The 18,180-nt window shown below is 38.1% G+C and overlaps 1 protein-coding gene across 1 annotated transcript in view; it reads left to right on the plus strand.

The window, feature by feature from the left end:
• Positions 1 to 17,763, plus strand: part of LOC104159239 (lipid phosphate phosphatase-related protein type 5) — a gene marked incomplete at its 5' end in the record, with an annotated part of 23,200 nt that extends 5,437 nt beyond the window's left edge. Inside the window, 3 exons of the mRNA XM_009697090.1 lie at positions 6,314 to 6,490; positions 8,152 to 8,271; positions 16,928 to 17,763. Of these exons, the coding sequence (XP_009695392.1) occupies positions 6,314 to 6,490; positions 8,152 to 8,271; positions 16,928 to 16,960 (330 nt within the window). The remainder of the gene's footprint in view (positions 1 to 6,313; positions 6,491 to 8,151; positions 8,272 to 16,927) is intronic.
• Between the last annotated feature and the right edge of the window lie 417 nt (positions 17,764 to 18,180).

Raw genomic sequence — 18,180 nt, forward strand, 5'->3', positions numbered from 1 at the left:
GCTTTTTCAAACAATTGTATTGCTAATATTTAGACCTCTCTGTAATGTTTGCCTCCATTACTTTCTCTCAGTACCTATCAAGCAAGACTTAGCAGTGGAAATGTTGAACGGCGGCAGTATGATTAGGCATTTTCTCTACCCTGCTCCAAACACAGGCACTTTCAAGGATGCATTACCTGTCATCTTCAGACTTTTAGGTTTATTTTTCCCAGTGAACCAGAGTCTTCAAAATGAACTACTCTAAATCCTTTCCAGAATCTCTAACCAAGATGGCTGCTACCTGGATTTCTCCTTAGGTGTCTGCTCAACTGTTGTAGGTGTTTTGTTTGCTTGTTTTTTCTTGAGTGGGGTTAAGTTGACTGCATCTGCCTTCATTTCTTATCAGCATTTCAATTCACCCTTTCTCAGCTGGAACAACATCTGCTAATGTAGATATTAAGGCAAATGTTGCAAGTTTATTATATAGCGTATAATTGTATAAGCCACGTTTTGATAAGCGTAAGCTGACACAGCCTGGACAATTAGAGGTATATTTTGAAGGAGCCAAGTATGCACGTACATCCTTTTTTTCCTACAGCTGAGACATAGAAATGAGAAATCATGAGTCTTTTTTTGGTAGGATGTCAAAGTGATACATGAAGATTTAGTCAGTCTATACCAACGGATTTAAATATGAGACTTGTGACTAACAGTTGTCCTTTGGTGCTGCAGATCCAGGAGACTGGTCACTGCTAGTTGCAGTTTAAGACAAATTTTAATACATTCTGTAAAATTTTGCTTTTTTGTTGTTTTATTCATATTGTGTTGGACAAGAGCAGCTGACAGCCAACCTGTCTGTAGGGTTGTGTTTGAACTGTGCATACATTTCAGAGTTGCTTTAGATTTGTGGTGACAGAGGAGCAGATTTAACGTCTTGATAATTGACATAGCCCTTAGGTCTGTAGGCTGCTTTTGTTGCTTTGTACTGTGAACCCTTGACTTCAACTATGGCCTCAGGCAGGGCTAGCAGGTAAAGCTGACAATTAGTTTTTTCCTCTCTGCAGTGCTTTTGTTGGGCCTGTGATCATCTTTTGTGCAAGGTTCTTGTTCCTGGCATTCTGCTGTATCATCTTTGCTGTTTGCTGTATTTATAAGTCACTGGGAAAAGACAGCAAGGCAGTCTGGGTCACAGTGCTGGCAACATGGTGACATGCTGCTCAGTGTCACTCCTCGATCGAGTCTTTAGGTGTAGGCCTTGTCTCACCTCTCCTTCCTCTTGAAGTACCTGTTTGGCTCCTGCTCAATGGGCAGCTGGCAGAGGCATGATGGACCTCTCTTTGATAGGCTTTAGGGAGTGTTCTGGAAGAAAAGGAGTAGCAGAGCCCCTTACTGAGTCGGCTTTGTCCATTTTTTGTTGGGAAAGTCAAGAATTAAGGGATTCTTTTGGCTACTTTTCAGGGGCAGTGTTAGGAAAGTGGAATTTCTTTTCAGTATCTGGTGCAGCAAGTGAAAGTATTGCTCGATACTGGTTGTACAGCATATATCATAGGCTTCATATATTGGGAGTATTAATTACTTTCAGGCTGGATAGTAAAATAACATTACAATTTGATCTAGGGATTTATCTAAAGACCTCTAGGTATTTCTTGTCAATCAATTCTTCATTACAATTCAGTTGCTCAAGATAACAGCCTCTGCAGACTGAATCAGCTTTAATTAATATTTGAGTATATCTTACGGTCCTAGTATGTTGAAGGATACCTCTTTCCTTCTCGAGTTGTTTAGAGTTAGAACTGTGGGTAGCTCCTAGTGGGAAACTTAATAGTAAGGTCCAGCATTTCTAGAGCTTTCTCTTCCTTTTGCCAACCAGATCCCTGACTTGGAAAGCCAGTTTTTGTGTAGGGTCATCAATAATTACGGCAAAACTTATGGAGAAAACTGGAGGAGGCTTCAAAAGCACTAAAAGATCTTCAGTGGGCAGTTGCAGAAAGGCCCAGATGGTTTGACAGTATGACTGTGGTTTGCTCTAGAAATAATTTGATCCAATAAGTATTAATCAAGGAAGCTGAAGAGCTTTTAGATTGTCAAACAGGATCCTAACTAAACATTGAGCCTGGTTATAGACTACTGTCCACTATAGCCCACCACTTTTTCAGCTTTTTGATCTTCAAGTGTCTCTTTTCATGTAGGCATGATGAATATTGAAAGTTGTACATTCCTCAGGTGAAACATATATAACATTACTTATATTACTTGAATAGTTCAAGATTCTTTCTTTAATGATAGCACATTATAAAATCAAAACAAAGCATGAGATAATTTATATTTGGAGTGCTGCCTGGGATAGGTGCCTGTAGCGTGATTCCTTCCTCTTTCTGCTTGTCGCTTCATGAGTCATTATTCTCTGCCCACTAATGGACCGGTCTGTCTCTTTGTCAGTCCCCCAGACCATCTGCTTTAGGGAGGACTGAAACAGCAAGCACAGAGGGGATCTTCCTACCCACATCCCTGGGCCCTAGGTTGATGAAATCAGCTAGGAGACTTAACCTCCCTCCTGACTGGTGCACCCAGCCTGACGGCTAGCTCTGCTCTGAGTAAAATGGGACTCTGGGACCTTTTACATGTGTGCTTGTGTGCATAGACATTTGTATGGGTGAGCCTAAAAATAGCTGAAAGAAGACAACTAGGAAGAGCTTGCAGCATAGCCCAGGAGGCCACTTTGTCCTGCACTTGACATACAATTCCTGTTCTCCTCTTATGTGTTCTGGAATGATTTTGTTTGCAGTAGATTTAGGACGTATTTCAAATGAGTCAGACTTGAGACATGACAGTCTTTCCCAGTACAAGCTGAGTGCCAACGCTATGATTATTCTTTATATTATGACCTGAGACAGTCATATCAGAAACCTCACAGGTAGTTTGTCTTTGGTGATGATGGTGATGATTCTGACTCTTTCAAATACATATTTTCAAAATCACTTCAATTAAAGTTTTTCTTTCAATTTATGAGGTTCTCTGAAGACTTCACTTCCAGCATCTTGAAGACTGAAGGTCAAATGTTTGTGTTTTCCTGAAAATCTAGTAAATATCAGTAGATAGAATGATCGGCTAACATCTACCTCCTTATATGACTCTCTGCCAGTGTGTCTGCTTGCTTGTATCACCTTTATATCTTTTCATACTAAAATCTTATTTCAGGAAAAAGGAAAAGCAATAGCAGAAGTTCTTCAAGAGGAGGTTCACTGCTGATCTGATGTTGCAGGAGAATGTGCAGCCTGCAAAATTAATTCTGACTACTTTGTCAGTCCTTGACCTTACATACAAAATCTCTGCTGTAGGTCTTGCTGTTGACTCATTTAAAAGATGTCTTTAATTAGATTCCTCCTCTCCCAGTTTCTGTGCTTAAAAAGAACTGAGATGGACTTTTCAGTAAACAACTTTAGCCGTGTAAAAATTTATATTGTCATTCATTCTCACTAATGTTTTAAATCACTGAGCTATTTTTCTTTGTTGATACTGCATTTAATATTTACAAAAAGTAAGAGAAGAAAAATCATGTCTTCTTTTCAAGATGTTTATTCTGTGTCAATTACTGATTCTGCTGATTTATAACTTTCCTTCCAGAATCAAGAAGAAAACAATTGCTTAACGATATTTTATTTGTAGTGCAAATCAGATCTTTGACTGAGTTGACTGTGTTAATATATTGTACTAGAGCTGCAAGAAGTCAGATTTAAAAATGGACATCTGTGAGCCCTGGCTTGAAAGAGTCTATGTTTGCTATGTAGAGTTTTGCAAATACACAGACATTGTGCTACACTGTTTCAGGAGAAGTGAACCCTGTTTCTATTGGTTCTTTAATAATATTTTAATGTATTACTATTCTTAACATCAGTGATGTCTTTTCTTTAAAGAAAAGATAGAAATGGTACCTATTCTGGAAGAGGTTATTGTTATTATTCATTATTCAGGTTACTTTGCATAATGAATTGGGCATGACAATCCTGACTGGACATATAGGAAGGGACTTGCAGATGGATGTCTTTATTACTCATGTGAGGCATAGCGTGAGTCTCCCGTTGTTTCTGCTCACTCAGTACTTTGTCTGAGTAGGGATTTGAAGGACATGCTTGATTGTAAAAAGAACCTGAGAATTTTCTGCAGACCACTTTCCAGTTTAGCTTTGAATTAAAAATGTAGAAGTTTGACTGAAATACTGCAGAATCAAGTGTTTGTATTATAATGTGTTTTACTTCATAAAACTTGAGATCATCTTCTTGGGCGATGACCAGCTGTTACAGATAACTGAAATATATCACCGAGACCTACCTTAAACAAGCTATGCTCTTTTTTGAGTTGATTTTTCCTTCTCAATAGTTGTTTTGATTTAATGTGCCACAATACAGAATTAAATGCAGTATAGCTTCCTGTCAACTTCACCTAAGCTGTGTCTGAAATTTGGTGATATTACTGCATATTCAAAATATTAGAATATTTTCCCTAGCACCAGATGTTCTAACATGTAGTGTGAATTTGGATAATGGTGGTAGTATCCAAGAGTACAAGGAGACTCACTGAAATAGAGGGCTGCTGAGTAGCTCAGTGTGCATTGCTCTGTCTGTAGCTTGAAGAAAACCAGTGGGGCTAAAAAGCTGGAAATTAAAGTTCCAGTTGTCTTGTCAGCATTCCACATGGTAAGAGTAACTCACTGAAGAGAGCCTGCAGAAATATAAGGAGCTAAGATAAAAGGATAGTCAGCAAAAGGAGAAATGCTATTTCTGAAATAGTCTAGGAAGAAGAGGGGAGAAATGTGGTTTGAAGATACACCCTGAAACTTTTTTTCCCCAAACCTTTGCTCTGTCTGCATTAGTTGAAAGCTTGCTACTAGTTTGCTGTTCATCACGTAAGGTACACTGAAGATGTATGTGTTGTAGTACTCTGCTGTGATTTTAAGCTTAAGCTTTGATTCGTCCTCTAAGCCATGGATCTTTCTCTAGTGTTTTGAACGAAATTACTGCCAGATGTTTCTCTTTTCAAACAAGCTCTGACCACTGTTTCCTTCACTTAAATTATCGTAACTGTAACCACACTTCTGAAACTTCTTCTTGACTGGATTATTGCAGTGCTTCATAACTGATTACCCAGCAAATTCAGCCGAAGTTTCAAACAGTACAAAAAACCCAAAGGACTGCTCGTTTGTTGGCCAAAAAGGTACTGGTTCTTCAATGCAGATTCATCTGTTTCCCTTTGCCGTTCAAAGTTACGACATTGCGCACTTGGAGTCTGTAGTGAAACTCCACAGAAAATATTTGCATTCTTCAATTAAAAAAATTCAACTCTGTCTAAATATAAAGGTTTCAGGGATTTCAATGGTTTAATTGCAGAAACATCATCTGCAGAAAGTAAATACTTTTGTCTCCAAAAATCTTCTTAGTTGAAGTATAATTTTTCAAGGGAGGGAACTTTCAAGCAACCTTAATGCCAAGATTGAAGAGAATGGAAGTTCAAAGATTTGGTATTCATTTCTTCCACTGGCCTGTCAGAGTTTGGAAAGTACTGGCTTAAACTTAGTAGTCACTAATGCACCCTTAGGGCAGAAGAGCTGCTCTGTCATCAGACGATGCTTTTAATTCAGTAGTATTGCACAAGGAGAGTTAGAACGCAAGCAGGGCAGATTGATTTCTTGGCGTTTGATGCATAAAAGTTTCTGCATTTAGATTGGTTTGTGTGCTGGGGGCGATTGGTAATCAACATCCTCAGTCACCATCTGTGAAGTACAGAGGTGTATTGGTTCAGCACTGGTTGAAACTATTGCACGTTATTTATAAAAGTAGATACTGGCATTTAGTTCAATTTTCACTGCTTTTTGCTAAATCTCTAGTTAATCACATGGAGAAGCTGTGTATGAGGAAGACAGATGCTTGCTAATGAAAACAAGGCCTTGATGTAGCCCCTTTCAGGGTAAAGATCTTTTTCCATTGTTGTCAACACTGTATAGTGAAACATCAGTCTCTTTACCTCTCTGCATAAATAAATACATAGATTGGGAATAATAGGATAGGATTGTCTAATTTGCCTGATCTTTTGGAGGCTTTTCAGGTTCACATAAAATGTAATTTTGCTGTATGGTTGAATTTTTGGTTTTGAATATTCCTAGGAAAAGGGTATGATGACTTTATCTAGTGCTCTACTTTCTTATTTCTTTACTCCCTCCCCTAAAAAAAAAAAACAAACCAAATACACATAGTCTATTCAGACAAAATGTAGAGATTTTTTTCATCGATTAGTGGGAGATATCCATCAGTCTTACACTTTCTTCGTTTCTAATTTTCAGATGTATATCACCAACACAGTAAAAGCCAGAGGAACAAGGCTTGCAAAACCTGTTCTGTGTTTGGGTTTAATGTGCTTGGCTTTCCTTACTGGAATCAACAGAGTAGCAGAGTATCGAAATCACTGGTCAGATGTAATAGCAGGATTTATAATCGGAATATCTATAGCAGTATTTTTGGTAAGTCTGTTTCAAACTTCTGTTTGAAAAAATCAGTGTATATCTTTGTATCTTTTAAAAAAAAAATTGGTAGCCTTGAATTTTCAGAAAATTAAATGAAAAAAGAGGTGTTTCTAATTTTTTTTAATTAATTATCAGTTTCCTTAGTTATATTTACATACACTCAGAAATGTGAAGTCAAGAAAGGACTGATCAAATAATTTCTTTTGACTTCCTCATAAACCAGATTATAGAATTTCAACCGATAACTTTTGTATCAAGCCCCACTTTAAGCGAGTGTATATCCTTCAGAATAACATCTAGTTATGACTTCATGGTTAAAGTATTACATTCAGCATAGTGATACCTACACAGTCAGAGAATAAATAGCATTTCTTTTCTGGCTTTAAAGTAACCCTTTTGAATTTCTTTCGTGCTAATTCAGGTTGACACTGAAATTTTATGTTATTCTGTATAAAAATAATCTTTGGTTAGCCTTTTCCTTCTCTGAACTGTGTTCCAAAACCAGATCATTAAGTCATAGTTCACAATGACTAGTGTCTATGTCAGAAAGTTGCCGCTAATCTATTAACCACCTTCACTGATAACTTCAGTGCAGGACTATGGCATAGAATAGTCACTGCTGTCTACTGCCTGCAAGTTTGTCTGCTTGGCAGCTTGTACTAAATATGCCCTTGAAATTTTACCCATGAAAACACTTTTGAGCTTGACTCTTGGATCTCAAGGTCTTGATCTCAAGATCTTGGATCTGAAGACTTGACTTGGCATAGAACTCTCACAGGGATGGCTGAGGTGGGTGTTTTCACTTCTCTCAGAAGTGTGAGGGCAGCTTTAGGACTCCTTTAAAATATACCTGCTTGCACTTCCAAATGTTCCTTTCCACACAAAGTGTCCAGCAGTTATATTTGGTTGTTGATTTTTTTTTTTAAGATGTTTTTCCATTCTGTTTGTTCCCCTAAAGTTGTAAAAGGAACAGAATAGAAAAGAAATCTGTCTCAGCATTTTTTCTTATAATTTGTGATGTATATTGCATAAACTCCTTTGAGTAGCATGACATCAAATTTAGTTGTGTTTTGAAGAAAATACGATGGGCAAACATTGCTGCTTGGCTGAGTGTCTGAATTGGTAGAAACACTAACAAACTGGTATATATCATGTTCCTAAATCCGTGTGTGAGAGTCACTGCTGCCCTGAGCAGGTTTAGAGTTCAGTTCAAACTTGGGGATGGTCCTTGCCTTCTTATTCTCCCTTTCTCACTCTCCATTTGAGAATGTCTTTGCTGGTCAAAACTTAGGTGATACTGGCCCTTCATAGGAATTTAAGGTTATTGCCGTATTCTGCTGCATGTGCTCTGGAGATCTGTTCATGACGCTGCTAATAATTGGTATTCTATTATTCAGCTTCAGTAATGTACTTGCTTTTAGATAAGAGGGGGTTTTGGTTCTCAGATGATGCATGTAGCAGTAAATTGATTGAAAATCTTTTGTCTTGAAATATTAATTAAGGGTGTTCTGTAAAACATGAACTTCATATTTCTGTGTTTCTGCTGTAAGCTGTGACTAAAGCTGGTGTCGGTTCTGCCTAATTATGGATGTCAGGATCAAAGCTCAAAAAAATGAGTTGTTCCTTGGCTATTCAGTTTATCTTCTAATCCCTTCTAGGTTGTTTGTGTGGTAAATAACTTCAGAGGACGTCAGCCAGAACATGAACATTCTCATATGGATAATATGGCCCAGATGCCCATCATCAGCATACCCCGAGTAGAAAGCCCTTTAGAAAAGGTAATGTCTCACTTTTTTTACACAGTTATATAAAGTGTAGCTTTCCTGGAAGGATGATCCCAAACTAGCTTGACAAGAGTGCCAAGGTAATCAGATTTAAAGTAAGGAGACATGGCAGCGAAGGAGAAAAGGGAAGAATTAATTCAAAGACAGTCCTTGGGAGACTCTTCATGTCACCTCTAAGAACAATTGCTACATATCAGTCCAGTTTACTGTTGTAGCCACTGATGAGTCCATGGAGTTAGGCTGAGTAGATCCAAGACCCTCTTTCCTTGTGTTCCTTGAGTAAGTTGATTAACGCTTTGGCGGAGAGTCCATGGAGCTTGAAGTGCTTAGAAAGAAGATCTAACCCTGGAGCCCAAGGGGTTATGCAATTTAGGTACAAGTGGCGTTTGTACTATTTCTTCAGGGTATGTTCTCAGGCTAGTATAAAGCATGGGATGCAGTCCCTTCTGGATCAGCTGTGGGGCTTTTGTCATCAGGCACATGCTAGCTCCAGGACAGAACACCCACTTGGGAACACTGGGGATGTGACAGCTGTGCTAGCATGGCAAACGACTTAACATGGTAATAATGGAGAGTAACGTGGGTCATACAGTAACATACATAATACAAAAGCCATGAGCTCTTGCCAAAGAAAATGGGATTTTGGACTGCTGCATGCTAGTGGTAGTCTCCTGGGTATGCCAAGACTTTTTGCATAAGTGTCGCGATGTGTTTAAGATTTATTTTAGTTTCCTGTAATAAAAATTTATGTTTTTTGAACATGATATTGTACTGTGTAAGTGTTAGGTAAGATTATGTCTGAACAATTTTATGAGCAAACAAGCATTGAAAATAGGTAGTGTAACCAAATAAAGAGAACATTTTAGGCATTTTTACCAAGGGGAAAGGTTGAACTACTAATGCGAAGTTTGAAAGCAATTCTACTTTTTCTAATACCTTCATCTGTCATTATTTAAAATCTCTTGTGTTATACCCATGTTTGAAGATAGTAAACAGGTCTACACTGGATATGGCACCAAAAGTATGTTTCTATGGCGTTCTTTTAAATCCAAATTACTCCTAATATTTTTTCGTATTAAACATAAGAAGAAATGTTTTTAACCACTTCCCAGTCTCTTAGTCACTTGGAAGTGGTGGAAGTTGTCTTTAGTAAGAATTGCTGCTAGCCCTGGGTTAGTTATGCCTTTCCTTGAAGGGAAAGAAGATTTATTTTCAGAATGATCTAACAGGCCTTTTTGAACCAAATGTGTCTAAGCTACTTCTGCTGATACCTTGTCATAAGGAGGTCAGAGTCTCATTTGCTTGAACAAGCGTTTAGATGATGAATGTGTATCTTCAAAATAATCCATTCAGTAAACTTTCTGTAAAATGTCAAAACAAAGGATGTCAGTTGGCCTAGGACATACCACGTTAATAAGAACATGTCTTATTTATGTGCTAGGCTCTCCTGCAAGACAAGCCATTTCTGTGGCTCAGAAGACATCATAGGGAATAAATGTACATTCTCTGGCTGTTGAAATTTTTTTTTTTTTTTTTCCCCCTCCTGGGGGTAAAGACCTCGTGTCTTTTTGGCTTAGTGTTTCTACCTGATTTGATACCCTCTTGCTAATGATAAAAACAATGTTCTTTTCCTGACACTTGGCCTAGGCAAGATTGAGATGTTGTGGGAAAAGCTATGGGAGAGTGTAGAGGGAGGTGGCCAGGAGTAATGTATGCTCTACTTGAAGTTGACCTCTACCATTTGTGAACTTCCCAGGACTCTCTGAACAAGCTTCTTTCCTTCTGAACTCATGTTCCTATGGCAGTAGAAGGTAGCTGTTTGCTGTCATGGAACTTCTCGCTAGATAATTAAATTGAGGACTGTCCGCAGGATGCTGTCACACTTGGTGAGGTCTCAGTGTATGGGTTCATCTTTGCCTATGTTTCAAAGCCTTTCTCCTTTCTAGACAGACAGGGTGAGATGGGAGGGTGATAACATGGGGACTTTGCTATTTGTTGGGAAATGCTTTCTTCTGTTTCCACTCTCAGAAAGTTTAAATTTGAATTAGCAAATAATTGATCAAAAAGTTACTTACACGTAAGTGCTTTAGGTGTTGAGTTTTTGTGGATTTTTTTTCTTTTTTTAATGTTCAATGTGAAGTTTAGATAGAAGCCAGACCCTGTTAAATAAAAGGCACTAAGAATAGTACTTATGTCAAACTAAGGTCTAAATTGAACCATCTCAATTAAGTACCATCACTACAAGAATTATTAACTTAGTCTTTGCTTTTTAACTCTGTTCTTATTTTACATCCTTTGTTCTTCTCTGGAGAGAGAGAGTGGTGCTAAATAATTTGTGTGCTACTTGCCTTTGCCTGCTTTAGCCGTGTGCAAGTTACTTTTCACTACATTTCAGTTAGGGCTGTTCCAGTTCCGTATTCTGAATGCACATACATTTACATTTGGCTTATTTTAAATCTGTTTTTCCTTATTCTCAATCTGCAAGCTTCTGTGCCAGTATTAAAGACAGTTTACTGTCAGAAATTAGCTACTAAGTGTAGCACGAATCCTGACTGACTGAAGTTATCATGGGCTAAGGCAGTGCTAGCACGAAGCATTATGGGTATCTGGGAGAGAGCAATTCAAAGGTGCTGTCTTAAAGAATGACTTCATTAGAAATGCCTACCAGATTGGACCTCACTCATTGCAATTTTGTTATAAATTCACCCAAAAATGAATAAGCACATGGAGCATCACACAGACCTGGAAGCACCTTATTTTTATGTTTCCAGATCTGCTACTTGCTATTCCAGTGTTTTTTTCCTGCTGGAGAATGAATGCTCTTGGCATACCTGGCATGCTCTCCGTGCTGTCACTGCCTGAGTTCTGGTGGAGGTCAAGAGCTACATTGGAAGTGCACTTCAATAGGAGTAAGTGTACTTGTAATATTCTGAATTGAGCTGCTGCTGCTGCTAATGACAAGGGTAGATCACTGTTTGCATGACACTTTTGTTTAATTGTGGTGCATGCAGATGATTAAGCTGTTCTGCATGGGTATGCACTTCTCATGCACTCAAATAAGCCGTAGTTCCAGAGTGTCTCCTTGAAGAATGCTTGCCAGAGCTGGCTCAGCAATGCAGACTTACTGCTTTCACCTTAACTACACTCATCCTCAGAATTAATGAAAAGGATGAGAGCCAAGAAACCTCATCACTCACCCATCTGCTTCTTTTTCTCTCCTGTCTCTGACCTTCTTCATCTCTTACAAGACAATTTGTATCTTGATTAGCTGGCACTCCCCTACAGAGAGGAGGATCTCTTCCTCCCACAGTCAAGGTTAGAGACTCCTGTTCTTTTGTAAGACTTACTGGGAAATAGGGATATTCTGGGTGGTACCTGGAAGAGTTTAAAGTTCAGCTGCACCCAGTGCAGTCACAGACTATTTTTTTGTTTTTCTATTTTGGGGGAGACTGACACTATTTCATGCTAAAGTCACCTGAAATTGGCCAGGGCTTACAGAGGGCTCATACACGTCTTGTAGTAGCTGCTGAGTCTACTAGCCTTTTTTTTTTTTTTTCCCCCCCCCCCCCCCCAAAGTATTCTGGCTTTGAAAAAAATCCAATACAAACGTACAAAGGGAACATGGAGCATTTTAGAACTACTTGGGGCTGTAGATGCAATGCTGAGGTAAGAAATTTTAGAAGAAAGTGTTAGGTTAGAAGAGGCACTATGGTTGATCTCCTGTGGGATGAGATGATTACTATGTCTGATCATCAGTGCTTTCTGTAGCTGTTCAGTATTACTTATTTGCATAGTGAGTTCCTTACAGTGCTCTGTTTGACAGCTAAGCTGCATTTATCCCCCAAAGTCTCTGCTTGGCCTTCCTTCACAGTGCTGTTTCTGTCAGCAATGCCCAAACCATGTTCCCAAACACAGTCACTGTTCCTTGTTACAATGAGGTTTTTCGTACTCCACCCGTAGGACTGAATCTCCAGGATGACTGTGAACTAGAAACGGATAGTTTAGGGTCTCTCCACCTGCACTGCCCCCCGCCAAGTTTAATGGTGATAAATATTTTGAATTCCTCTCACAATATGTGACTTTCTTGTTGCCTATCATACCAATTGCTAGTGACTATCAGGGTTAATTGTCTCAAAAATCTTGTTGAGTTTGACGCTATGATTCTTGTTCTGTTGTGTGTGCGCCAAAGATAATGGTGGTGATAAAACGTTTTAACGATAGTAAGTATAGTAAGATTCTGATAGTATTTTAAGGCTAGGGAAGCCTTCACTTTCTGTTTTTAAGGTATAATGTTTTTTCTATTTACTTCATCTTGATTATTCACGAGACATAAGCCAGCTTTTTCACAGTGTCAGAAAAGGGTATTTTTAATTTTAATTCTTGGTGTTACTGCTTTTTCCTTGGTCTAAGCATTTTGGTACTAAGAGGTCTTTCATTGGTCTGTGCACTTGTGTACACACAGCTTGGCCTAGAGAGTGCGGTGTGGTCCCTGGGGCTCCCCGGGGAGACTGATGACCTGTCACTGAGCTCACAGGCTAACAACAAATGACAAAGGTGTTTTACCTCATCATACCATGGGCAAATGGGGGAGAGGGTTTGTGTCGATTCTGTTGTTTCAAAATACTGTAGTTGAGAAGTGTCCAAATACTGTTGTGCTTGATGTTCAAAAGTGTGCATAGGTATCCATACAGTGTTTTAGTACATGTATGTATATCTCCAGGACAGCTTGACTGGAGTCCATGTGCTTTCATTAGCTTACAGGCAGGTTTTCGTATCTCTGTGGTCATAATGGTTCTCTCTTGATAATACAGTATGTAAAAGGAGGTATAATGCAACATTGTTTCACACTCAGAAACACATACCCAGGAGAGGCAGCTCATGAAAGACCCTAAGCAATTTTCTTTCAATGTCAAACATTTGAATTTGCATTCATGTCCTACTCTTTTGCTTAAATCTACTTCTCGGCGATTGTACAAGAATTATTTCTGTTTGAATGCAAACTGTGGTCACCACATCTAATGTTCAAATAAAATAATGCCTAAACATAGGAAATGGAACAATATATTCAGTGTGACCTGCTCAAATATATGTGTTGTAGATGTTACAGAATCAAGGTATTAGTAACAATCAAGAAGATCCTTTGCAACGAAACTCCCTCAAAGCACGCATCATTAGGTTCTTCTCCTGGATGTCAGGAACGGACCGTTTTGAACATCTTCGTATAAGGCAATAAACGTATGTGCGCAAGAGCGCACATGAGTGTTTGTGTGTGGAATTGAAGCAAAGGCAGATGCAGTGTGGCGGCAGCGTTCTGTGCAGGTCTGCAGTGTTTTAAATGGGGAATTTCACTTGAACTCATTCTTTTCTCTAAAAATGTGGTTTGTACAAGGAAAGCATAGAATATACTTTGCTGATGCAGAGAATTGTATGATAACATTATTATTGCTGTATGATAAATTATCACTTGTCTGAACTACTACAGTAGTATTTTTCTGTTTAACAAACTCTACTGTATGAAGGACTACAAACAATTTTTCAAATTCCTGTTTTCAAAACCAGAAAAATCTTTTTTAGGATGAAGACTATTTTTGAATATTTCTAACTGTATTCATGAGCAGAACAAAAAAATTTCAGGTAGAAAGTATTTAATAGATATAATGAAAACTGCAAACCACAAAACAGTTGTCATGGATTTTTTTTTTTCAATGCTTTAACAGTATAGAATCGCTTATAAACAGTAATTAATTAAAATCTTAACAGAAGATATACAGATGTGGATCATTTCTCCTCAGAAACCTGCACTCAAGGCTTAGCCTTTGACTTTGATTTTTCTGTTAGTGGTGTGAGAGCACGGTTATGAAGCATGCTTTGTTCATGTGGTGCTGACACCAAGCTGATACTGTCAGTTTAGAAGGAATGATGCAAAAGCTGGTGGGCCTGTCTGTGAAACTGCTGCCGTTGAGCAGACCCTCAGCATATTCTAATTGCCTTGAGTACTGTAGGGTAAATCATTTCCCATGGAGTTGGAGAAGCTGAGGTCTTGTGCATGCTTTTCTGCTTGTCTCCTGCATCTTTGTGAATCTGTTTGCTGGCAGTGGTTAGTATCTCACACCGAACGTTGTCACAGTAAATCTAAGCAGAAGTGAAAGAGCATAGTAAAGAGGGTTGAAATGCAGTTATTCAAGAGGGATGCTGTTAGTTTCTTTTTTTTTCCTGTAAAGAGTCTCAGCAAGGCTTGTTTGTAGTTTTGCCTGAGACGATAATATATGAAAAAGCATGAATAACCAGATAGTTGCATGAACCTCTATCAGTGATTCTTGCCATCAGCGAGTGATTAATTTTGACCTAGTTATTCATCACCCTGCTGAGTCCACTGGAAATGCATTGACAAGTCTTCACTAGGGTCCAAATCAATAGCTCCACAATCGACAGCTTAGCAGTTCTCTCTAAGGTTTTATTGAGGAAGCAGGATTTTCCTCTGTGTTGTTATATCCCATGCTCTGCATGTCCTTCCAAGGACCTGCTCATTTTGGAAGTATAGCTGGCAGGAGTGTGAACCACATTCTCCTTTCCTAAGTAACAGTTATTCAGTCCTGAATTAATGCCACATGAAAGAGCATTCGGTTCTCTGCGTCACAGACAAATGTATGTCGCTTAGAGAAACAGATAGCGTGTAGCAGGACTTGAAAGAATTAATTAGAATAAATAACAAGGAATTTTTTTTCCTCCTATCCCTCATTTTTAAACCATCTTACTTATCAACAAGTGAATAATTTTAGACTGATGATGGTTTAAGTTGACAGGATAATTTTCAGGCCTAAATAAGGAAAAGTAGAGTAAATACTGTGAAGAAAATGTCATAATAGCCTCACAGCAACTCCAGAGTCATTGAGGTTGCCCAATGTATCATCTTTCCTGTACTGAAAGCAGAAGATGGCCAACCAACTATAAAATGCTTTGAAATGTTAATGTTTTGTTTTCTAATTAGAAAATCTGATTTTGCTTTTCTTCTGCAGAATCAAAATCTGGAAACTATGACGTTTGCTAATATTGTTTACTGAAAACATTTTCACAGAAAGTTACACACCGATTCTTTTCTTTTTTTTTTTTCCCTAATGGTTTTAAAAAATCTGCTGGCTATGGTTTAATCATTGTTATTTGTTTAAAATATATTAATTCTATTTTGGAGAAGAATGTACATAAATGCTTACTATTTGGTGGTGTTCTCTTTTGAAAGCTGTCATAAAATACAGCAAGAATATTGCTAGAGCTAAAATGCGTATTATAGGGGAGGGCGAAGAGAGCTCCTCCTCCTGGACGCAGTACAGTTATGGCACAGTGAGAGAGGGAGCAGAGCTGCCAGCCTTGTTTGGAGAGCAGGGAATAAGAGGCAGCTCTCCTGTGCTCTCACTCAGGGTACTTCTAAATTCCTTTCTGTAATGTGAAAATCAAAGATGCCTGCCTGCCTTCCCTCCTGCACAGACTGATAGACAAATATCCAGGCAGTTTAAATAAGAAATAAGAAACAGAAACTTGTGTGGTGGCCACTATTTCTCTCCAGCACCTCCTATGGTGTGCGATAAGGGATTTTCTGAAGGACTTAGAACAACTTCCCTTAAGCAAAAAAGGGAGATCTATCCCACTCTCTGTGAGTTATCTACATCCCTCCTTCCTTTTCAGCTTACACCTCCTCACTTCTGAGTTTGGTCTGCTCCAGGGTGATGAGAGAAATCTGCAGTGCTTTGCATGGTATTCTTTCCCTCTGTGCGTTTTTGTGCTGGGGAACAAACATGTGGCTTAACATCAAGATTCCCTTTATTAATTTTACATATTGCATGTTTTATAAAAAATGGTGGCAGTCAAGGGTACAGTTCCTTTGGATCCTGCACGTCACTGTGCAATTGAGTCTTCATCTACCAAATGTTTGCAGAGGCACTTGCTTAGCTTAGAGCATGAAAAAGTAGCAAAGCTCTTTGGGATGCTGCACTTTTACTGTGGAGAGTCACATGCAGGATATTCATACTCTAATACACATCTTCGTGTTTGTAAGAATCAGCCGATTGAAGGAAGGAAGAGAATAACATTGCAAATGAAGAGGACAGTGTAGTGATTCTGAAAAAGAAATTTTGAATATGAGTTCTGAACTGCTGAATGCAGTTTTGTTGTAGCGTTTTGCTACTGGATTCTGTGCCATCAAACTCATGAGGAGCAATTAATCTTTAAAAAAATGCAACATTAAAATTGTATTAACATTGAAATAGAATATTATAATCCATCAGAAACTGTCATTTTAATTTCTAGGAAATTTGCTTTAAATTATGAATAAAGCAGCAATAAAAGTACAGCTCTCAATTATTCACGTTGTTACTTAATTTTAAAAACCCCATCTAAAACTAAAATATTGTAGAACCATCACAGCTAATTACTTTGTTCAGCATACTTACATATCCAGTCTTTCAGCAGTTAACGAATTACTACGAGAGAGAGTGAGAGCACTGCAGTGAAAACCAGTTTTATCTACATCATCCTGCAATAGTTTCCAAGCGTAAGGCTGTCCATTAGTACAAGAGTCAAATTTTCACAACGGCAACTGATGTCTAACTGTACGGTTTCTGGGTTTTTATCTGTTTGTTTTTCCTTTAACTTGTAGAACCACATCACGGCCTTTGCAGAAGTCACATGATGTTGACGCTGATGTGTATTCACTCCATTGGACTTCATCTCTTTTCACAGCCCACACACGATAATTGCAGTGTATCAAAAATAAGAAATTTTTAGAAGTCCTATTTCTGACTTGATTTTTACATCATTAAAATGATACCAACATTTTGAAGAATTCTTAAATATTAGAACGTCACCTTACTTTTTAGCAAAAATATTAACTGTTTACTTTTTGAATGGAATGGGACAAACTGAGCACTAATTATCTGACAATACCCTCTGTTTTGGCTTCTCATTGTTTTTAATGGTTCATGTACCTATTCCAACAGTACTTCGTATTTTGATTTGACTTCGATTTTTAAAATCTCCATCTTTAATTCAGCATGAACTTGTTTCCATTTGAGGCGATTTCAGTGTATAAAAACTAGACAAATATTATGTTCTGTATGAAAATGCTGTTTGCACATTGTATTATGCCGTATTCCATGTAAGATATCATTCAAACAGTATGTTATATGTAAGACTGGTGCTTCTGCTTTTGAAGAGGAAAAAAATGCCAATTTTTACTGTAATAAGTATTGTATCATAATTAAGAGTTTATTTATTTGGATATTTTCCTGACATAATTGTAGTTGAATTGTTGTTTTGTAGTTCTTGAATGTCTTGGATGATATATATGTATCTAGGTTAAAAGAAATGAAAATAATATAGAAAGTTTGATCATTGATATATTCTTTATTACTAATGATATCCCATGAAAGGTTAAGGGCTCCATTCTTAGCTCAGCATATCTGGTGGGAGGCCATGCTATTCATAAATTGTTTAAACAAATTATTCAAGGAAGCCTGCATCTTCTCATATTTGTTGTACACACTGATATTATGCTGAGAGAATGGATGCTAAGATAAGAAGAGGGTCACTGGCTTAGTGGGATAAGTGCATATGAGTTTCTACTCTCCATTTTCATATTGGAGCTCTTGTGAAAAAAACTAAATGGCCTCATTAATTTTCTGCAGCCTAAGTGACCAAGACGGGCAGACTTTCTCTCTACAAATCTTTCTGTTTCTGTTTGTGTTTCAGGGCCATATTCTTAAAAAATCCACTGTCAGTCTGTGAGGTGTTGATGAATTGATTTTTCTTCAACATCAGGCAATGTTATCATGTTTCTGTTATCGCTGTGAATAATCAAATTGAACCTCCCCTTCAAAAGACAGCCTCGCTGACTATTCATAGTGAAGTTGT

This window comes from Cariama cristata, unplaced genomic scaffold (genome assembly GCF_000690535.1).
Source record: "Cariama cristata isolate BGI_N322 unplaced genomic scaffold, ASM69053v1 scaffold25623, whole genome shotgun sequence".
In the NCBI taxonomy this organism is placed as follows: Eukaryota; Metazoa; Chordata; class Aves; order Cariamiformes; family Cariamidae; genus Cariama; species Cariama cristata.